Genomic DNA, 23,823 nt, shown 5'->3' with positions numbered 1-23,823 from the left:
AGTAGAGCTAAGGTTTCAAAACATATAATAAAGGTGAAGGATAAACAAGAAATAAAGCCAAAAAAACAGGACAAAAGAGAGAAAGATGTTAGCAAGGGTATAAGTGAAATACCACTATGCATCACAATCCAGTGTATTTATTTCAGTCATCCATTATTATTTTCAACTGTTTCAACAGAAGACTCGCTCATTTCTTCCCCTCCATATAGACCAGAGTATGAATCGAATGATGTGCTGCCAGTTGACACAACCAATAATACCTGATTTTCAGGATCAATTTTTTAAAAGCAGTCGGGGACACAATATCTATATGAGGTTGGAAACCCATCCTACCCTTAATTTTTCTCCAAAGCGGCAATTAAAATACTATAAGGTTTCGGAGTCCCTGTTACAAAGATCACATCCGGATGATTACCCTGTACCTTTTCGACAGAGAGATTTAAACCTATTATGGCATAAAAGTCACAAGAAAAATCTTATCAGATGTGGACAGTTTAACTTCCACGTAAATCTCCAATCTAAATCAGGTACCACATTACCTATGTTGCTGGAGATAGTACATCGCAACTTTTACTATGAGACCGAACTAAATGGAAAACAAATGCAGTTCACAAACAAACACCGAATTATTATTTTTTTGAAGCGTAACGAATACCGATTTGATAAATATCGACCAAGGAAAACAAATACTAATGGAATTAGCAAGAAAAAACTATCCAACATCACCCGGCGGCATCATTTGTGATCTTTTCTAATCGGAGAGAGACATAATCATAATGGGTGACAATTCGTTAATCCAAGGTCATTTTATAGACTAAAACGAAAAATCTTCTCGGGACTATGGTATAGGCCATCAATTCTTTTACCAATTGGGGAGAGTCACTGAGCTCTATCTTTTCCCACCATTTTAGGTACTTATCATCCAATTTGCCCAAAAAATGATTACAGTTCTTCAGTATGATGGGTAGTAGTAGCACCAATGATTTTGGCAGCGGGAAAGAAGAATTGACGATTTTCTTCTATCAAAACATTGGCTAAGAATCGGTATGCAGCTTCAGTTAGATGGACACCATCCCAGTTCACATATGTTGACGGATCATCTCAGACTCTTGCATTGACGCTTCCACATAGAACATCTTTGTTACAGTCGTACGGACCTTCACCCCCACAGCATGCCTTTAGAGCTCCATTCTTAAACCCTTCAAATCGTCGAAAAATAACTCTATGAATCATAAATCATAGAGTGCTTTATTAATTCTGGTTAGTCCACTAAAATTCTGAGTGCTTTATTAATTCTGGTTTGATCTCAGCAAACCCAGTTTTTGGTGAGTTATTATAGAACGCGTAATTGGGGATAAAAATACTAATTGGGGATATGATTTACTATTCCTATCCAATGAACCCTGCTAAGGGGTGATTTTTGAATGCAAAATTACTAAGTAACCCTTCAAAACATATACATACTAAACAAAATACCTAAAACTATTCTTTTCATATCCGCAATTCTCTCCATCTTCTCTTCATCTTGTCCCATGCGGATTTCATCGTTAAATTTTCTACTCCAAAAAAAACGGTCCGCGAGTTATAACCCCAAAAGTGTCACTATCCATCCATAAAAAACTCATCAAAACAAAAGTAACACAAAAACTCCAACAAAACAAAAGTAACTCGCAGTTGATGAAACCCCAAAAAATTTGATGAAACCAAGTTTTGGTTTCATCATAAAATTTTATGAAACCAATTTTGAAATTTGGAGTTTTGTATCAATTTTTAAAAATTTGGGGTTTTTGTATCAACTTTGTTTAAGATGGAGTTTTAATGGATCCCAACATTTGAGTGGGGTTTTTGTACCACAAGTTTGGTCACCTTGGATTTTTATGACTAGTTTTGCCAAAAAAAAATGCGATTAAAAAAAAATGGGTTATCCTAAAAAACTGAAACACCTAAATTTGATCCGAAAGTGGATGTTGTTTCATCGAAATCAAAAGTGATAGTTTCACCAAGAATAAGAATAGATACATCAAATCGCTGTTGAACAAGAAGAAGAAGCGGAATGGGCTTCGTTGAAATGTAAGTGAAACCCATAATCGATTTAAGCACATGTTTACTACTTCCTACTTCGAATTTCATATTGAAACCAAAAAATTTCAATTACAAGCCACTTTCGGCATGGAAACATGTATGAATACCATGCCGGGAGCTTTGCCGGCATTTTTTTTTATGAATGCCATGCCGATTTTCGTGCCGGTACAGATTTCTAGTTGAATACCATGCCGGGAGCTTTGGCGGCATTGTTTTTTTGATGAATGCCGTGCCGATTTTGGTTGCCGGTACAGATTTCTAGTTGCATACCATGCCGGCAATTCTGCTTCTAAGTTGCAGTATACTGCATATGAAAACCGGGATGGAATGATTTTTCATGCCGTAATATCCTGTGACGGCAGATTACTCTTATTTTAACTATTAGTATATAGCTATCATTTGTGAAGCCAAACAAATACTATCAGCTTCAGTGAGCATCAAGAGCTCCAAATATCAATATTATTCTAAGAACAAAAAATGAAATTTAACCTAAAACACCAAGTTACATAGAGATGAATGAAGCTCTTCCCTGTGCTTTGCTCAAGCCTCAAGCATCAGTCAGTGAACTCCATGTACATAACATAAGAATCTCGGGTCATGGAATAGTATCCTTCAATCAATCTATCAATTTTAAAACCTAGTTTTTGGTAGAGAGCTAAAGCAGCAGTTTTGGAGGATCGACATGAAGTTAAACACGTTGAATGTGTCTGGTTCTGCATTTCTGAACTGCTGCTTTTAGTAATACTTCTCCATGACCTTGTTCTCCCCTGTATGTGATTAACTAGCCTTGTCTCTCAATTTGGATTGCAGGATATTGAAGGAAATGATGTACGCTTGAAAGCCTACGCTGGAAAGGTTCTTATGATTGTCAATGTTGCTTCCAAAGAGAAAGTACTTGTCTAGATCTAATCTTATTGTCTACATAGAAAATTTGAAGTAGAAATGTAAAAATCTTAACTATTTATTTCTTGCATTGATTCATTTCTTTGGTATGTGCAGTGGTCTTGCCGAATCCAACTTCAAGGAACTTAATGTACTGTATATAAAACTTACTACGCCGGCTACCCATAAGAAATGTTAAAGGGCTGCCAAATTTAGAACGAAATGCCGGCATTAAAAGATGACCAGCACATAATGCCGGAAGTGCATGCCCGCATGCTCGATAAAAATTTAACTATGCCGGAATTGTTGGTGGAAGTACTCGTTTTCTGTACACCTTGAAACCAATGCCGGCAGTGTATACAAATCTAAAACTGTGCCGAAAGTGTATACGGCAGTGTAGGTGAAAAGAAACTTATATGCCGGCATTAAAAGATGACCAACACATAATGCCGGCATGCTCGATGAAAATTTAACTATGCCGGAATTGTTGGTGGAAGTACTCATTTTCTGTACACCTTGAAACCAATGCCGGCAGTGTATACAAATCTAAATCTGTGCCGAAAGTGTATACGGCAGTGTAGGTGAAAAGAAACTTATATGTCGGCATTGTGTGATTTGATAGCAGTGACCATATATATTCTTGAATTGCCATGTAGCATGTACAGGTGTGTGATTATACGTAAAGATTGAACGCGACTCAAAAATTATTGTGTATTTTGTTTTCTTTTTCAAGAATTATAAAGTGAATTGAATCTCTCGATCTATATTGCTAGCTAGACTCTTCTTTGGATTCCTCCTTGTTCTTCTTTTTACTTTCTTCATTTACTGTGAATGTTTCTTCCTTGTTCTGTACTTCTCGATTCATAACTTTTCTTGCACAAATAAGGAGAGCTTTTGCAAGCTTGAATGGGTATTTCAGCAAGCACTGGGAGGTCGATCTTTAGTTAATTAATTTCCTTCGAATGAAGTTCCCTGTAGTTTTTGGAATAAGCTGTATTGATAGACGCATTTATGTGTCTAATATAGCTCATTTGTATATATTGTTGGTGCTCGATATCGTACTTATTTGGTTATTTTATTTATTTGTAGGTGTTTTTGGAAGAATAAGGCTTTACGGCGAAATTGGCTAAAAATGCGGCATTTGGACCTCCGTTGATAACTACCAGAAGCATCCCAGAAGTATGTTGGAGACACCCAGAAGTATCCCGGAGGAACCCCGGAAAAGTCCGGAAAACATCCAAGAAAAATTACTAAAGGCACCCAAGATTTGATTATTTCCACCCAAGAATTTTATTTCAACTCCACTTGCTATTCGCACCCCATCAGAGGATAGGGGGCATTCCTTCTCAAAATTCAAAAATGGGTTTTTGGCGGGAAGACTTGTTACAGCACTGGCCAGATTTGGTGATCGAATTTTGGACGTGATTTTTGGAGATTCAATTGCTGTATTTGCTACTAATGGGTTGTAATTGAGTAAACAAGTCTGTTACGATCGATTGGACCCAACCAATTGGGATGGAATGACCGGGAGAATGGATCAAAGTCCAAACAGGACAGTACCGTGCTGTTCACTTTCATATATTTGTGAGAGATTTGTGGAAGACTTTTACGCTAGATAACTATGCACCTAGTCTTGTTCAAGTCTTAAGAGAAGTTTGGAGCGTAATAACTGGCCAGAGGACGCGTACAAAGCAACAGAAAAGAGATTATTCTCTCAACTGCTCGAGAAGAAAAAAAAAAGAGAAATACTCTCGGATTTGCACGAGAATTTTGGTTCTGTTGGCTATATAAAGCATTGCTTCGAGTCTTAGAGGGGTTAGAAAAGTTTGGAGAGAAATAGGAGAGAGTTCAGAGCCGAAACGAGGAAGATACCATTGATTGTTGTTGCTGCTGCTGCTGTTCAAGGAGGAAGACGAAGAACGAAGAACAGACGCTCTTGGAGCGTCGTTCTTCAATAGTACCTACAACAGTATAAGTGTGTCGTTGTTTTGCTGCAGTTCAGAAGTATCGTTTACAGGCAGTCTTTTTTCGAACATTGTAACAGTCACGCTGTAACATTTATACAGCGTTGCAAAAATTCTGTTAAACACCATATCATCAATAAAAACACCTATTAAGCAATTTTGAGCAAGTTTTTGATATGAGGAGCTAAACCCCTTAGCCAAGGCGACGAAGGAAACCATTGGTCCTTATTTATGGTATAATTCTAACTTTATTATTTATTTGCAATATTATTATTTGATTATTTGCATGGAATTGAATTTGAAATATTAGTTTTTATTGAATAGTTGTGAATTATTTTGATGAAGCATGATGGGTTTTAAAAACTTTTGATGTTTTATACTTTGTGATTACAATTATTACTTCAAAAATATACAAAAAGGCATAATATTAGAATCACTCTAAAAGAAAAATTGCATGAATATTAATTATTAGAATTTATCAAATAATGGGTCAATGGTGGAATCCAAGTCTTGGTGTTTTTCCCTAAAGTTTTCAAACAAATTTATTTGCCTGTTTAAATTTAAATCTAAAAAACTGTTTTCTTCACAAGTCTGAAAAGACCCCTTTTTACCACTCCAACTACAATCACTATTTGAAAACCATCAATTTTTGGCGCCGCCGACGCGGACCTGTGTTTAGTTAGCATTTTTTAAGATTTTTTTATTTATTTATTTGTTCTTCTTTACGTTTCTTGTTTTTTGTCTTTTTCTTTCAGATTCTTGAAGTTGGAGCGAAAGAAATTTTTGCCAAAGTTTTTGGTGGACATTTAAAGACTTGGAGTAAAAGGCAAAGCAAAAGGAGCAAAAGAAGAAGAATTTTATTTATTTATTTATTTTTTTGATAAAAAAAGAGAAAAAAAAAAGAGAGACATTTTTATTTTTGTAATTTTTTTTTAGACTTTCTTTTCTTTTGTATTTTTTTTTATGGACTTTGGACATTAATTTTTGGACATTTCTATTTTTATTTTTTAAACCCTACGGAAGGGTATCCTTAAATACAAACTGTTTGCAGGGAAGGACGACGATTACGATATCGTCTCGGCCCTCGGGTTCGCACACGGCATAGGAGTCGTGGCCCGAGTCGACTTCAACGGTTCATCGCCCGTCTGGTACGGGAGGTAAGTCCAATAGAAACACTCGCGAATCTCCTGCAAGCGGGTTACTGTATTCCTTAAGGTGATAATTGTTTGAGGACGAACCGGACTGTTTTTATATTCCTAGTAAAGGGCAAGGCCTGGCCTAAACAAGATAAGGGTTCGGATTTCATCACCGCTCCCTTCTTGCCCGCCTTAGGAAAGCGAAACCTAAAGCGAACCTAATCCTAAAATTTGGACTAGAAAGAGACCTATAGGGTATAGAGCTTAACAGGATAATCATTCGAAAAAATATTGGTTACTCTTTTAAGCACACCTCGAAGTTCTTGACGGTTTCTGCGAGTTGAATGCGTGACTGCGCCGCATTGGATCGGTGAGGTTTTGGGTATCAAAGCTCCACTGAGCTTCCCTCGCCTCTATTCAACTTGCTTTAACTCGGATTGATTCCAGAGGGGTTTGCTTAAATTGTAACGAATTCCCTTTCGAAGGATTAGAAGCTGGTCTAGAAACAATCTAAGTGGAGCCATCATGCTTGTTGTTTGCTAGAAATCTTTAGGTTTGCTGTGGTAAAGTCGAGTCAGCCTGTTGTGTGATTGCTAGAACCTTCCTGTTAGAATTTTTATTTCTTTTTGAATCCTTTTTAGTGTATTCCCGATTTTGTTAATAGGGCTTGGAAAAGAGATACTCTAGGTCGATTGATTAGCGAAAAACCTAGTAGTTCTTCTGATTTAAGCAGGGAGCTCGAAGATTCTTCTTTTGAGAGCCCTGTTTTTGGAAACTTCAGTTTTGAGAACCTATCTCTTCGTGATAAAAGTACCCCTAGTACTCCAGTTGTGCCAACGATGGCAACTTTGAAAGATTACATGTTCCCAACTAGGACCAACCGAGCTTCATGCATTAAATTGCCAGCCACTACGGCTAATTTTGAGATAAAACCTAGTATTCTTCAGATGATCCCTATATTCTTAGGAAAGGATGATGAGAACCATTATTTTCATATTAGGGACTTTGAGGAAATCTGTGGGACAATTAGAATAAAAGACCTTACTGATGAAGTCTTGAAACTTAAGATGTTTCCATTTTCCTTGAGAGATAAAGCCAAGACCTGGCTAAACAACCTACCATATGAATCCATTGAAACATGGCAGGAACTTATTGCTGCTTTCTATATGAAATACTACCCTAAGCATAAAACTGCAGCTGTTAGGCAGAAAATTAGTGCTAGTGTGCAACAAGAGGGAGAGTCTCTTTATAGGTTTTTAGAGCGATTCAATGATCTCCTATATCAGTGTCCTCACCATGGATTTGATAATATGAAACTCGTACAGATTATTTATGATGGTTTAGACTATTCAACCAAAGCCATGGTTGAGTCTATGTGCGCTGGTGAGTTCACTAGTAAAAATGCTGATGATGCTTTTACCTTCTTAGGAGCTATCGCTGAAAAATCCCAACAGTGGGAATCTTGTGTTGAACCCCCTAAAAGACTCTTGGTCAATAGAAGTAGCACCAATGTGGTAGATACAAGTTTTGGTTCAGATGCTAAGTTTGCTGCTTTATCTAGAAGGTTAGAAGCTTTGGAATTTAATCAGCCTAATAATAGGTCCCTTGTTGAACCTAATAGAGCCGCCCAAGTCTCTAGTTGTGGAATAGAGCCCGATAACTCATTCTGGGAAGGTCAGGTTAGTGAAGAGCAATCCCATGTTGTCTATAACAATGCTAGGTTTGAGAACCGTCAGAAGTTTGACCCATACTCAGAAACCTACAACCCTGGTTGGAGAAACCATCCTAATTTCTCTTGGTCTAAGGGCCAGAGTCAAGGCCAGTCTAGCAATTCTCAGCCTCCCCCAGGTTTTGGTTTAAAGAATTCTTCAGGTCAAACCCAGTTTCAGAACACTTCTGAGAAAAATATCTCTACCTTAGAGGAAGCTATCACTATGTTAGTAAGTAACCATGACATGCTATCAAAGAACCACATGAGCTTTCAACAACAAACTAGGCAGGAATTGAAGAATACTTCCCAGAGTCTTGCCAAGTTAGAACTTCAAGTAGGACAAATAGCTAAGTTTATAAGTGAGAGAGAAAATGGAAGGTTCCCTAGTCATATTGATCCTAACCCCAAGGGAGAGAAATCGTACAATCATGTGAATGCTGTCACAACCCTGGGGAGTGGAAAGAAAGTTGACAACAAGGTTTACATGCCTGATAGTGAACATGCTATAGTTCACCCTGCTGAGCCAGAAAATGAGGAGACTGATAGAGTCTCCAAAGAGACCAATAAGGGTCCTGATGAGCCCGTCTTTGTTCCCAGAGCCCCGTTTCCCCAACTGCTAGTTCCGACTAAGAGGGAGTCCAACTTTAATGATATATTGGAGGTTTTTAAGCAGGTTAATATAAACCTTCCATTATTAGATGCAATTAGGCAGATTCCCTCTTATGCCAAGTTCCTTAAGGACTTGTGTACGCGAAAGCGTAAGCTCAGTGTCCAGAAGAAAGCCTTCATAGCTAGTCATGTGAGTTCTATTATTCAGAATACCACTACTCCTAAGTATAAAGGCCCAGGGTCCCCTACCATTGCTTGTACAATAGGTAAATACCGTGTTGAGAAAGCGTTGCTTGACTTAGGAGCCAGTGTGAACTTACTTCCGTACCATGTGTACCTTAAGCTAGGACTTGGTGAGATGAAACCTACCCAGGTAACACTTCAGTTAGCTGATAGGTCCGTTAAAGTTCCTCGTGGTGTGATCGAGGATGTTCTCATAGAGGTTGACAAGTTTATTTATCCAGTGGATTTTATTATCCTAGATACCCAACCTCTCCCTGACCCAGAGAACCAAATACCAGTGATTTTAAGTCGCCCGTTTTTAGCCACGTCTAATGCGATCATAAACTGTCGAAATGGTATTATGAAACTATCCTTTGGTAATATGACTATTGAGTTGAATATTTTTAATGTCAATAAGCTACATTCTGAGCTAGATGACACGTGCATTGAAGAGGTCAACATGATAGGAAACTTAGTTCCGAAGTCTGTACCAAACACCGAATCGGAAGATCCATTATAGAGTTGTCTAGCCCGTTTTAGCATGGATTTCGACGATGATAGCAACATTGAACAAGTAAATGCTCTGTTGGATTCTATTCCTATGTTAGATACCGATAGATGGAAATCTAGGTTTGAACCATTACTAGCTACCGAATCTACCTTAAGCCCTTATTTCGAAGAGCCTAAAGATCCTCCTAAGTTGGACCCCAATTATGCATTTGTAGGCCCATCTGAGATTTTGCCTATAACTTCCGATTTGGATAGTGATCAGGAGAATAGGCCAGAGACCATGCTTCAAGAAAATAAGGAAGTTTTAGAGTGGACCATAGCAGCTATGAAGCAAGTAGAGGATGAACCACCTGATTATAACTTAGAGAAAGCAATTGACCTTTTTCAAGAACCCGATGGTCTAGAAATTAGGAACATTGTGACTAGACGACTCTCTCTCAGTAGAAACTTATCATCATCAACAAGCGGAGCGACATCAAAATCTATGAAGAAAGTGAAGACGTTTTAAGGTTTAGAAGCAACAATAGAAAAGAATAATTCAAAAATCAAAGTTGAAAAGACTTAGTTACAAGAAGTTACAAGAGCAAATGATATAAGTTGTTAGAATCCATGATACCAAGACATCACAAGTTGCGAAGAGCCAAGTTTTGAAAGTCCTTCTCTCATGGCCATGTAAATTTTTGTCTTGTAATTTTTTCTATTTAAAAAAAAAAAAAAAAAAAAAAAAAAAAAAAAAAAAAAAAAAAAAAAAAAAAAAAAAAAAAAGAATTAAAAAAAAAAATATATGAAACATCATTACGTTCTTTTTGTTCAATAAGGCCATAGGGAAGAAGAAATTTATAAGTCAAGCAAGAAATCGAAGAGAAGAGTTAATTGTCAAGGTTCTATGAGGTTCGATAGTTTATCATCAACAGTTGAAGACCGAAGAAGACGTTGTTTCTACTGATCACTATGAGAGAGTCGAAGAAAGATACATTTGGTTGCTTTGTTAATCCGCTTTCAATCTGGAACAAGATCTTTCTAGCACTGGTTTAACTCATCACACGTAATTAGTCCAGCTGTGTAGCAGATGTCCCTCTCATTTTTATCTCTCTCCTAATCTTATCCAGCTGTAAAGCAGCGGACGCATCTTACAATGTTTATCTAGCTGTATAGCGGATATCTCTTTATCTAGCAGTCATGCAGATGTGTCTCCCCTTTTCTTCAGTCAGCTTTAGAGCTGACACCTTTAATTTCTCTAGCATTCTACTTACTTGGAGATAGGTTGAGAATATGCATTTCCTCATAGCTCTTTGGATACTTGTGACCAATTAGAAGTACAGGTTTTGTGGGTATATCTCTGGTAAGCCCTCCCGAGACTATAACTCGGCCACTAAGGCCACCTAGGGGTTTAAAGGCTTATTGCATACGCTAAATGCAATCGACGATGCCTGCGACAGTGAGTTAGGATTTTATTTTGTAGTGTTGATTTGCTCGAGGACTAGCAAATAATAAGTTTGGGGGTATTTGATAGACGCATTTATGTGTCTAATATAGCTCATTTATATATATTGTTGGTGCTTGATATCGTACTTATTTGGTTATTTTATTTATTTGTAGGTGTTTTTGGAAGAATAAGGCTTTGTGGAGAAATTGGCTAAAAATGCGGCATTTGGACCTCCGTTGATAACTACCAGAAGCATCCCAGAAGTATGTTGGAGACACCCAGAAGTACCCCGGAGGAACCCCGGAAAAGTCCGGAAAACATCCAAGAAAAATTACTAAAGGCACCCAAGATTTGGTTATTTCCACCCCAAGAATTTTATTTCAACCCCACTTGCTATTCGCACCCCATCAGAGGATAGGGGCATTCCTTCTCAAAATTCAAAAATGGGTTTTTGGCGGGAAGACTTGTTACAACACTGGCAGATTTGGTGATCGAATTTTGGATGTGATTTTTGGAGATTCAATTGTTGTATTTGCTACTAATAGGCTGTAATTGAGTAAACAAGTCTGTTACGATCGATTGGACCCAACCAATTGGGCTGGAATGACCGGGAGAATGGATCAAAGTCCAAACAGGACAGTACCGTATTGTTCACTTTCAAATATTTGTGAGAGATTTGTGGAAGACTTTTACGCTAGATAACTATGCACCTAGTCTTGTTCAAGTCTTAAGAGAAGTTTGAAGCGTAATAACTGGCCAGAGGACGCGTACAAAGCAACAGAAAAGAGATTATTCTCTCAACTGCTCGAGAAGAAAAAAAGAGAAATACTCTCGGATTTGCACGAGAATTTTGGTTTTGTTGGCTATATAAAGCATTGTTTCGAGTCTTAGAGGGGTTAGAAAAGTTTGGAGAGAAATAGGAGAGAGTTCAGAGCCGAAACGAGGAAGATACCATTGATTGTTGTTGTTGCTGCTGTTCAAGGAGGAAGACGAAGAACGAAGAACAGACGCTCCTGGAGCGTCGTTCTTCAATAGTACCTACAGCAGCATAACTGTGTCGTTGTTTTGCTGCAGTTCAGAAGTATCGTTTACGGCAGTCTTTTTTCGAACATTGTAACAGTCACGCTGTAACATTTATACAGCGTTGCAAAAATTCTGTTAAACACCATATCATCAATAAAAACACCTATTAAGCAATTTTGAGCAAGTTTTTGATATGAGGAGCTAAACCCCTTAGGCAAGGCGACGGAGGAAGCCATTGGTCCTTATTTATGGTATAATTCTAACTTTATTATTTATTTGCAATATTATTATTTGATTATTTGCATGGAATTGAATTTGAAATATTAGTTTTTATTGAATAGTTGTGAATTATTTTGATGAAGCATGATGGGTTTTAAAAACTTTTGATGTTTTATACTTTGTGATTACAATTATTACTTCAAAAATATACAAAAAGGCATAATATTAGAATCACTCTAAAAGAAAAATTGCATGAATATTAATTATTAGAATTTATCAAATAATGGGTCAATGGTGGAATCCAAGTCTTGGTGTTTTTCCCTAAAGTTTTCAAACAAATTTATTTGCCTGTTTAAATTTAAATCTAAAAAACTGTTTTCTTCACAAGTCTGAAAAGACCCCTTTTTACCACTACAACTACAATCATTATTTGAAAACCATCATGTATTGAGGACTAATCAACTTTGTAGGAAATGATGTGCATTTTTTTTTCTAAATCACGCGGAACTTATTAACTTATTTTGAAAACATTGTGCTGGCATTGTTGGACAGCAAATACACAAAACCGGCCAGAGTCTGCCGGCTTGCTCGATAAATCACCCACAATGTCGGCGCTGCTGGTGTTAGTACCCATGTCTGTCTTTATTTTTTTTCTGCGAATATTGTAACTGGTTCCGGCATAGATCTTTTTATACATACCATGCCGGCAATATGTTAAATCTGGGTATACAACATGTCGGCATAGATATAATTATGAAGACCGTGTCGTTTTAACGGTTGCCGGCATGGTATTCATACTTAATCCATGCCGGCGGTGCCATTTCCAGATTGTCCATGGTGAAAATTTTCAGGTGAATTTCATGCAACCTTGGGGATTGATAATCTGAAGACTTATTTGTCTGTTCATTACTTCACTCATTTAAACCAAGACTCTAAAACTTCTCCATCTAATCTCTACCAAAAATCAAGTGATATGATTTATGTACATCATTATCAAACTAATATGTATTAACTTAACTCATTATAGTCAACCACTAAATCTGATTAGTGAGGGATAGATTTGGAATTAGTTCAAATACATTTATAAGGGGTGATCTTGATTTGATATTTGGATCTAGTTTTTGTCATTTTCATATATCCCCAATTAGTAATTTTATCCCCCAATTGCGCGTTGTTATTATACCACGAATAAGGAACAAGTCGTGGAGAGTAAGACATACCGGAAAACTTCATGGCAGCATTATAATAATCAGCATAGATAATTTTGGCATGGGGGTATCATTCTCTCAAGATATCTATTTCTTTTTGAAGCAAACTGTTGTGGTAAATGGAGAATTCGTTTAGCCACTTGAGACGGCCATTCTCATCGTAATCCTCTTTGTTGGGGCTCTTATATTGGGTTAAATACAACGATGAACACCCAATGGGTAGGTTTCCAGGGACCATGAATGTCACTGCACCTTCCTTGATCAAAACCTGCGGTCATTCATCCGATGTTAACTCACTAATTAGTAATGTTCTAATTAATTCAATATTCTTTTTTTATACCTTTATTGCAGAGGAAACGGCGTTAACGATTTCAGGCCCGAAAGATTTAATCTCTTCTAGACCTCTTCCTTGAAAGAATGGATGATTATAATCGTTCCCACCGATTTCTCCCATGAGAATAAGCGATGTTTTGAGATATTCATGGCAATCACCTAGTAGTGGTCATGAATATAACGACTAATCAATATACTACGTACTGAAATAGTCAACGAACGAATTAGCACCAATGAATCAGTGAGTTTTGAATCTCAATAATTAACCACGATTCGTAATTGATTATTTGAACTGCGTTTTATAGAAACAGTAGACATACCGGTAGATGGATTACATAGGGAAGGCAAGATTTGTTTGAATCATTCGAGTTGAACTCCAACTGAAGCATTGCTAGGAACGGTGATCTTTCTTTCCTCGAAAAAAGAAGCATCTAAAGCTGTGCCTCCACCAACGGCGAAGTTCAGTCCCTGGTGTAAATCCTTTCCGCTACTACCCAGATACGCTGGTAGTAATGGCAGTCCTACAGATTGGGCTGATACATTATACAGAATTTATTAATGACAAATTTCATACTTAAAATTATACAACAGTTTTCAAAACCGTGATATAGTATCAGAAAGTGTCGCCAAAGGATTGATGGACTTCGAACCAGATACCTACCAATGAAATCAAGAACTACACGACCATCAGAAAATCGACCATTAGCTCGATGAAAATAGGTCCTTCCATAAGGTAATTTGCCGACATATTCATCTGTTTGGGAGTAGAGTACGTTTCCAGTGTCGGCGAGTGAGTCTCCGAAGCTGAAGATGGATTTGTAGTACCCTAATACTGGATTAGCAGTTGTAAATAGAAGGATTACGATCAGATTAGGGGAAATTGAGAAAGCAAAAGATAGTACCGAAGAAGCCACAATGGAGATTGAAATGAGAATCGATTTTTTCTTATTTTAATTTAGACACCAACTTTTATGTAACAGCAAAAAAGTGCTAGCTAGCTAGATAGTTGTTGTCGTGCAAACATCATTTAAAATCAAATGAGTCGACTATTCTTTATGTCCTAGAAATTATGGGTTCTACTTTCATGGTTCTTGGATTATTTACCAGAAAATACAAATTACTTTGGGGACTCTAGACTATTTTGGAAACAAATTGAATTGTATTGGAGTGCAATATTCAACATTCAAGGTCAAAACCGTGGCCAAGACATCAAATTCAAGATAGCACTCAAGCAAACGTTAGAACACAATGTGAAATCAACTTGCAGCGTCAAATGATTTGGAGCTGCAAAATTTACTTTCTATGCCAAATTATTTTGACGCTTTTATCTGAACTCTTATATTTCTTGTTAGATGTTCAACTTTAACGGTTAAATTATTTAGGCTCAGTTATTGAACGCTTTACTCGAAATTTATTATTTGTACAGTTTACTTGATATGTAAAAAGACATAGTTGTTATGATTAAAAAAAGATGAAAAATACGAACTATTGTCGTGTTTGATCCCTTTCGAATTACGAAAAATGGTACATAGGCAGCCGTTATGCAGTTCAACACAATTGTGCGAGATTGCTCATATTGCTTAGTTTGGTCAGTATTTGGAAGTTCATACCATATATTCAGAGATGATTGCGACCTTGGTAGGTATATATCATTGGTAAGAGGTAGTTGTAGTACTGGTTATTCATACTACCTAGTGAAGAGATGATTGTCGCCTTTCCGAGATAATTCATACCATCTGATAATTGTACTACCTAAAAGACAATAGATGATTATTTCATTCGATGTAATTTATATCATCTGTCTCGGCTTGTGAATTAAGCAATGGTTATTATCACACGAGGTAGCCCATATGATACGAGAAGGATAGTTGTTGTAAATGGTGGCAGCTCATATTATCAATGTAGAGATTACTAACTCTTGGAGCAGTTCATATCATCTGAGAAAGATAGTTGGATGAGCTTGATCAGTATTGTGACTTTCATGCCCACAGGGGTCCCATTTACGGGTGGGTACCCACATAGTTGTAATGACAACTGTTAGCCGACTAGCCTGGCATTCGACTCGACATCCCTCACCCTTTTTATAAGGTATGTGTTGTCAGACCTACTATGATCCCATCCACGGGTGGCAAACCGGAAAACTGTTAGTTGTAACGGTGGCTGGTATCTGACTACTTTAGCAACAAATATTGTATCCTTGCAGTAAGACAATGAGAATCATTTGTAGGATCCAATGTCCATTTGAAGTTGGGAACTCTCTTGTGGGATTTCTGAGTATTATGGTATATGACATATGCTTAGATATTCCCAACTCGGAGATCAATGAGATTACTATCCAGCAGGATATCAAGTCCAATGTTCGATGACATGATTGTTACCAACTGAGATAATTAATTCACATCAACTGTTTGGTTTAAATAAATATCAAAATTGATGTTTGAAACTGTAAAATAGTTAGACCAATTCGACGACTCTTGAAGTATAAAAGTAGTGTTTGCCTGCTCAAAAAGCAATTTGGGATAAATCGACGAACATTTGATTGGTAAAATCTAATTGGTTCGAAAAATTTGAAAATCTGGCGTATGTGTTATTTCTTTTTCCCCATTATATTATTTATCTTTATAATTGAAATATCATAGGTTGTACGCAAATCAATCAAAGTAGATACATCCATCCTTGTTTGTTGGATACGACTTGATTGATTCTTGGATATTAATTTTTGAGATCGTCCAAGAACTCTCACACGTAAATCAGGTTCACAGATTCAGTTATGTAAACTTTCTGATTGTGAGAGAAAGGGAAATAACTTTGAATATTATTCCTCGATTGAGATTCATTAAGTTGAACTCTCGGAATTGTATTTAGGTTTTATCCATACATATTTCCTACGGAAAAAGTTGGTGGTATATTTTGGTACCACCAATGTTTTCAATTGGTATTAGAGCAGGCAAACACGTTTAAGACCTAATAAGTTTGTGTTTGGAGCAATCTGATTTTATGGACAGGAGTGCAATCTCAATAAACGTACCGCCAACATTTGATGGCTTGAATTACTTATGGTGGAAAATTGATATGCGCTCCATTTTACAAGCCCGTGACTTTGAGACATGGAAACTTGTAGTTACAAGATACGATCCTCCAACAGTTGTTAGAGACGAAACTACTAGTGCGAAGCCATTAGGAGAATATAGTTTATCTGAGACAAGTGCTGCAGAGCATAATTCTGATGGGTTAAACACTATTAACCAGGCCATATTCCAAGATCTTTATCACCATATGACATCATGCACTAAGTCTAAAGATACTTGGGATATCTTAAAAATCGTATTCGTAGGAGATACCTAAGAGAAAGAAGTTAGGCTTCAAAACCTAAATTCTGACTGGGAAAATCTTCGTATGTCTGATGAAGAATGTTTTGATGAGTTTAATCAAAAAGTGTCTGGAATTATTAATGCATGTTTTGCATTAGGGAAGACCATTCCCCAAAAGGGCATTGTGATAAATTTCTTTCATCTTTACCAGCAAGATACGAGTCTAAGAAACATGCAATCATGGAAGGAAAAAACCTTCAAACTATTTCCGGAATACTCTAGTTGGAAAGTTAAAGATCTTTGATCATGGACTGCAATCCAAAGCCAGAAAGGATATTGCATTCAAGGCACTGAAAAACACTGAAACTCTTAAAATTGAAAGTGTTGATAACTTTGTGAACAATCTTGTTGATCCTGATTTTTCAGATGAAGATCTTGATAACTCAATTACATTGATCACAAGAAAGTTTATAGAACTTCGTAAGAAGAGAAATAAAGGGTTCACTATAGATAAAAGCCTCTTATGTCAGCTAGGCCACATAATCGTATTTCTGTCAAAAACATGGATTCTAACGATACTGACGATGAGGATATGCCACAATGCTTCAAGTGTAAAGGGTTCGATCACTTTGATAATGAGTGTCCAAATCATAAGAAATACACTGGCAACAAGAGTCTTGGTGCAACGCTTGATGAAACATCTGATCATTATGATTCCGAAGAGGATGATGGATCAAGTGTAGCACTCTTGGGAGAAATTATCAATTTTGATGGATGTAGCAATACTATTATCAATCTTGATAATTTAATTGATGACTCTTCATATCATGATCTGAAGTATGAACCTCCTCAAGTTAATAATAAACCCAGTTGGATATGGCAGAGTATTGCTCATGGAGTTCAAATTGTTCAACAGTTAAGTAAGTGACAGGTTGGCAGAGGTAATTCCATTAGCATTTGGAACATAACTGGATTCCAAGTGAATCAGGTGATTTGTATAATTGGGATGATTTCAATACCAATGATATTCAACGGGTTTCTCAGCTAATGATTTCAGGTACTTCTAAAAAAAAACACCAGGTACTTCTCGGTGGAATATTTCTCTTTTGCATAAGCTCTTCACACCTCTTCAGGTATTTTCTATTTTAACCATTCCAATTAATTTGAATCATGAAGATACTTTAATGTGGCCGCTCATATGGTAACTTCTCAACAAAATCTACTTACAACCATTTGTGTAATATCAATTCAGCACCTTCAACTTCTTTGTTCAATACCATTTTTTGGTTAAAATTCTGGAAATTACACATTCCTTATAAACGGCATATTTTCTTATGGAAGTTTATTCAAAATGCTTTACCTGTTAAAGCTAACTTACATCATGTCGGTACAGATGAAAGGAGTTGCACCCTTTGTATACATCCCATATTGAAGATATCAATCATTTGTTCTTCAATTGTCCTTTTGCAAAAGCTATATGGAGAGCTTGTCTGCCCCAACATTATCATTATCTTTGTCATTTTTAAACTCTTAGTGGTTGGTTTGCTACTTGGACTTCTCTTGATGCAGAAATTAATTTTTCCTCTGAAGCTCATTTTATCCATGGAATCACTGCAATCTTTTGGCACATCTGGAAGTTTAGCTATTGCTACCAATGATTCAGCATCTCATCACACTAGGCATTTTAGACAGTCAGTAGGTCATGAACATCATTGGATTCCTCCACCACCAGACATTTTAAAGATCAATGTTGACGCTTCTTTTGGGAACTCTTTTTATTTGGCTGGAGTTGCTATGATAATGAGAAACTCTGCAGGGGCATATGTTGCAGGAAAATGAATTTTAAAGCGAGCAATCCATGCTAATCAAGTAGAAACTTGGGCTCTTCTTGAAGCTATGTTGTGAGCTACAACTCTGGGCTACGACTTACAAGTGGGATAAGGTTATAATTGAATCTGACTGTTAGTTCTGTATGTAACTGTTAGTTTACCTCTTCCTCCTTGGCAATCCAGTTCTCTGTTAAATAGGGGCATAAGTTTGTTTAATCAACATTGTAATTCTGGGTGGTCTTGTGTGTATGTGAATATAATTCTGGGTGGTCTTTTGTGTATGTGAATAGGGGTGCTAATAAATCTGCTGATGCTCTATCTAAAGCAGTTCGTAGGTTACACCTTAGTGAGGAATGGTGGTTACATCCACCTGAGTTGTTATATCCTCACTTAGCTTATGATGTAAATTGTCTTCCTATGCAATATATTTGTTTCTTTTGTTCAAAAAAAAGAAGAAAAAAAACATCACTAGAGTGCTTGGTAAATTCATGTGAAGTGCATTCCAGGTGTTCCCGGTTACAATCTCTCACTAATATTATTATCGGACTCTTATTTATCTAAACTTTATAAGCCTACTGAAAGATAGAATTGTGAAACCAATTTAGACTCGAGGTCCGATGTATGACAGCTCACATAATTCTGAACAGTCGTTACTGAGGATTTGGTGGGCGACTATTGGCAGCCGAAACCCTTGATCCCCATTCCAACAGTTCTTTGCTCGTATCATCCTTGTGCACCAAGACCTCTATGAAGCATAAGCTATCCTTTTCTTCTCCTGTTGCTTTTGAGATTGCTTCGATCAGCTCCTCCTCTGTTTTCACCTGCATTTCAGTAATCAATCCATGAATGTTATCCAACTGAATTCACTCGTTTTCATGGAAAACTATGGTCGAAAAAGATGAAAAGCCAAAAGAGCTAAACAAATGAAGAATGGCAGTCAAGGGTGTTGACCACTTGTAGAATTTGCCTCAGAAATCAAGGATGGGGAGGTTCAATGGGGAGGCTTCTTCTGTGCACCGATAGAACATGCATCTTACTTGTACAAGACCAATCATGCTCTTAGACTGAACCCCATTGAATGGAATAATAACCCTTTTCCTTCTTTTGGAAAAGAGCAGTACACTTCTATTGTACTCCCTCCGTCCCACTATCAGTTGACCTACTTTATAACTAATAGTGGGACGGAGGTAGTAATATTTTACAGGTAAATCAAAAGGTGAGCGATCGATCTTAAACAAAAGAAAGGCAATAAAGATCACTCACCTTGGTGGTCCAACATTTTCCTTCACCATTATGGATAGCGTCAACAAACTTGGTGTAGTTCCAGTTCTTAATCACATTATATGGCCCGTCATGGATTTCAACTTCAATTGTGTATCCTCCATTGTTAATGAGGAATATGATAGTCTTCTGGCCACAGCGGATCATCGTGGAGACGTCCTGAGCTGTAACCTACAATCAAGGGAAACATTGAAATGTAAACTAAATTCATCCACTTCTATCCATGAGCCAACAAATAAAAAAAAATAAGTTCCTCCTTTTTCAACTCTTATTGATTCTTAAATACCGCACAAATACCAAATAGTCAGTTTGGAATGCCCGATGTATAGGAACAAGATATTATTGAGATTCACCTGGAAACTTCCATCACCAATACAGGCAATGACACGCTTATGTTTGGCAGCCTGAGCATATCCAAGAGTGGCACCTACTGACCATCCGATGGATCCATACTGCATCTGGAATTCATATCTGGGAAATATCATTGAAAGATTAAAACTGAGACTGCAAGCACAAATTTTCTTTACTGATAATTGTGAATTTTGTAGAGACATAAGCAGGCGTGAAAATTTTAAGAATCTCTTAGAGCTTACCCGCAATTTTCTGGGAGATGTAATTTCTGACAGTTGAACCATGAATCCCCTGTTTCCGCAATAACTGCCGTGTCTCCACTCAGCATTTCCTGTATGATGTCATCATTGAATAAACACAACTCAGCAATAAAGCGCATTGAATGACTCCAAGGAGAGAATTTAGGAATGAAGGACATACACATGTCACATGTGTGTGTGTGTTACTATGTGCAGATGAAAGTGTTTTAAAAGCAGTTCATTGAAACAAACTAGTGCTCCTATTGGTCCACTATGTCAAAAACCAACCCTCTTGCTAAAAAGAACTGTGCACCTATGGCATTCTTCGTAGGAATGATCAGGACCATCTACAATTAATTTACTTCTTAAACAATAATAAATGTTCCTTAGATCAGAAAAGAGAAAAGAACAGCGGCTAATTGTAACATTTAGGCAAGTATAGAGAAAGGGAAGAAAGCACGATCAAAGAACAAAAATATTTTTTTTAAAAGCAATGGAAGGAATTCTGTTTCTCATGACTCTACCTGAATATGCTTGAATAGGATGTTTACTCTCAAAGGTTCATTTATTTCACGCTTCAAAGGGATACCATGTGGAACAAAGATTCGTTGATAATTTTCCATAGCTGTAGTGTTCTTCTTCAGTTTCGAGGCCAAAGCAGTCAAGAAGTCTGCCATATACACACAGCCAAAAGAAGGACCATTGCCAATGGTAACCCGGTTAGGCTGTACAATTACAGCCTTCTCCTTCTTGATAAGCAACGAGTACCCCACAGAACTGTAGTCATTAAAGATGGGGCCAACAAAAACATAAGCATCAGCTGACTCCACAATTTCCCCGCAGAAGCTGGAACTGACGGCACCCCAATACGTTCCAATAAAGTGAGGGTGATGTTCAGGTATCAGACCTTTGCCAGATGGCATGACAGATATGGCATACCCGCTAGCATCTGCTAGCTCAACAAATGCTTGCTGAGCCTTACACACCCTTAACCTAGGCCCACCAACAATTACAGGTTTTACAGCCTTGTTTAAAAACTCGGCTGTAGCCTCCACTGCAGCCTCTAGCCCCATTTGATTGCTGATCCTGTATGATTTATAAGAACAAGAGTAGATTGGTCAATTTACATTACTAACATCTACCCGAATATGAACCTTTTTTTTTTCCAATTATCAACCAATTAAATTATGAGTTACAATATGACGGTGTAGGAACTATTAAAGTAGCTGCGATCAAGAAGCTTGAAATTCAATTTACAACTCAAGAAATGACATTCTTCTCCAAGTTTCAGTTCATGAACTAGGAAACTTCCACATAAACTACAATATGATTTAGACTGAATTGAATTACGCTTGGTGTTGAAAACCTAGTGTGAGATATGCTAATACTGCATATTAAGTACAACCAAAAAAAAATAATATATAGTTTATTAGCAATGTATGAATGGTAAAGAAAATGTTTAACCAACCTTGGTGCAAGATAGAACGGCACAGGCTCTTCAGTAAAAGTTGGGTGAGGAACTGCAGGCAAATTACAGCTAATACTGATATAAACTGGCTTGCTTTCCTTCAAAGCAGTTGAGATAGCAGTGTCAATTAGCTCATGTGCATCATCCAAGTTGTTAACCACAGCCTGTTATCTCCACATCCACCAACACATAGTTAGAATACATAATTTTGCATTTTCAACTCCATAGAAATATAAAACACAAACAAAATTAAGCAATCCAGATGAACAACATCGAAACGGAACTTAACAAATCTCTTTCAGTGGTAATTCTCAAATTTGGCTTCCTATGGAAAATCATGTCAGGGATCAGTTACAATTAACCAGTCTAGTGATAGCATCCTTAGAATTAATTAATCAATTAACTTGATCCGAAATCCGAAATCCAAAGTCATTTCCAGTAGCAAGTACCGGGTCGACTAGAGAAAATCTCCTAAGAGTTGAACATAGGTTTTACGCGGGCCTGTCCGAGCCTCGCACAACTTGCACTATGGCAAGCAATATAAATTAACTTGATCATCAAATTAAAATATAAATCTCAAATTTTGTTTATCAAGCTCCTATTGAACAAAAATTATAATTAATGCTATTCAAGAACAACATAAACAATCACCGAGTTTATCGATAAAACTAGAAGTGGGAAGCTAGCTAGGCTACTTAAATCAATTGAAAATCCAACAAATATTCGACAAAAACAAAAACATTAAAAAAATAAACAAAATCAGTAACTCAACGCAATGAATCTTTACCTGGAAACAAGTGACAGTCTGAAAGCATCGCAGTTCTTGACTAAAATCAGGTAATCCAATAGTATGATGAAGAATACGATTAGTACCATAATCATTAGAATTAGGACCACCGACAATGCATATCACAGGTAGATCCTCACTATAAGCACCAGCAATAGCATTAATAACACTAAGTCCACCAACAGTAAAGGTAACAACACAAGCACCAACACCTTTTGCTCTTGCATAACCATCAGCAGCATAACCAGCATTAAGTTCATTACAACAACCAACTAAATTAAGTTCTGGTTCAGCTATTAAGTGATCTAACAAACATAGGTTAAAATCACCAGGTATTGAGAATACATCTTTTACACCAACTTGAACTAGACGACGTGCTAAATGTCTACCAAGTGTTGCAGAATTTGAAGCAATTGGATGTAAGGGTGACGAGTTTGATGAAGGATGTAGAGAAGTTCCAAGTTCAATATGGGAACCCATTTTTTTCTATTTTTTGCGATTTTTGAGAAGTGGATGGTAGTGGTGAGTGAAATAGTAAAAGGGTTTAAGGGTATTAATAAAATTGATTGAAACCAGGGGCGGTTTAATGAAAAGCATTGGAGATTTGAAAGGTTAAAGTGGGCGGATATTATTGGTTGATTTGATGAAATGAAACTGTGGAAAACTTAAACCTTAGTAGAATTCTGGTTTTGTGATTTTTTTAGTTGACTGGTCTGTAGGATATTTGTGAGGATGTTGGCGAGACACTGATCCTTGACGCACAAATCTCAAAATGCTGGCTGATACTGTTTGTACGAGATTTGTGCATAAAAATCGTACGGCTGGTCCGTACTTTTGGATGGGGAATTTCATTTGGATTTTTGTTCCAAAAATACAAATACAAAACAAATGTTTTTTTTTGTTAATGTGTGAAATCATGTGGTCCGGATGGATAGGGAAGGCGTGAGTATTCTTGTTGAGAAAAAGCACTATCGTGGCAACCTCAATAGTGTGTCTGCTTGATCCCCAAGAAGACGAAAGCCGAGTTGCCACGCAACGTTTGCCCAAAAGTGTGACTGCATTTTGAATAATATATGAGTCGTCTGGTCGATCAACATAAACGAAAATAATAGTCGTCGGCTTTTGCATTCTAAACTTCTAGGAAGTAATTAATGATTTCATATTTTAAGACGTCTTTGAACTCTCTAGTGCGCTATTTCCACGTGCCACCATCTCCATTTGGTAATTTCAAA

At 37.1% G+C, this 23,823-nt stretch overlaps 1 protein-coding gene and 1 long non-coding RNA gene across 3 annotated transcripts; both read right to left on the bottom strand.

The window, feature by feature from the left end:
• Nucleotides 1–682: 682 nt before the first annotated feature.
• On the bottom strand, nucleotides 683–14,295 carry LOC113334175. Of its 2 annotated transcripts, XR_003352594.1 has the most exons (5): nucleotides 13,987–14,295; nucleotides 13,646–13,858; nucleotides 13,333–13,484; nucleotides 13,005–13,260; nucleotides 683–1,199 (listed from the first exon to the last, which is right to left on the bottom strand). It is a non-coding gene; the product is annotated as an uncharacterized LOC113334175 (long non-coding RNA). The 2 variants fall into 2 exon arrangements; XR_003352591.1 differs by lacking the exon at nucleotides 683–1,199 and having other exon boundaries at nucleotides 12,687–13,260.
• A 4,588-nt stretch (nucleotides 14,296–18,883) lies between these two features.
• On the bottom strand, nucleotides 18,884–23,215 carry LOC113308313 (pyruvate decarboxylase 1-like). The gene is made up of 7 exons (XM_026556795.1): nucleotides 22,592–23,215; nucleotides 21,805–21,968; nucleotides 20,861–21,422; nucleotides 20,340–20,428; nucleotides 20,100–20,217; nucleotides 19,729–19,917; nucleotides 18,884–19,286 (listed from the first exon to the last, which is right to left on the bottom strand). Exons 1-7 carry the CDS (start codon nucleotides 23,069–23,071, stop codon nucleotides 19,116–19,118), a joined length of 1,773 nt encoding a protein of 590 aa, XP_026412580.1. The 5' UTR covers nucleotides 23,072–23,215; the 3' UTR covers nucleotides 18,884–19,115.
• Between the last annotated feature and the right edge of the window lie 608 nt (nucleotides 23,216–23,823).

The sequence above is a fragment of the Papaver somniferum genome, chromosome 1 (genome assembly GCF_003573695.1).
Source record: "Papaver somniferum cultivar HN1 chromosome 1, ASM357369v1, whole genome shotgun sequence".
In the NCBI taxonomy this organism is placed as follows: Eukaryota; Viridiplantae; Streptophyta; class Magnoliopsida; order Ranunculales; family Papaveraceae; genus Papaver; species Papaver somniferum.
Note: the sequence above shows the minus strand (reverse complement) of the source record. Positions and strands in the feature narration are given on the sequence as shown.

Coding starts and splice junctions, on each gene's coding strand:
- LOC113308313 (XM_026556795.1), bottom strand. CDS start 23,071: ATGGGTTCCCATATTGAACTTGGAACTTCTCTACATCCTTCATCAAAC. Junction 20,429..20,860: donor TCCTATTCAAGCATATTCAG/GTAGAGTCATGA, acceptor GACATCATACAG/GAAATGCTGAGTGGAGACAC. Junction 19,287..19,728: donor GAAAATGTTGGACCACCAAG/GTGAGTGATCTT, acceptor ACTGAAATGCAG/GTGAAAACAGAGGAGGAGCT.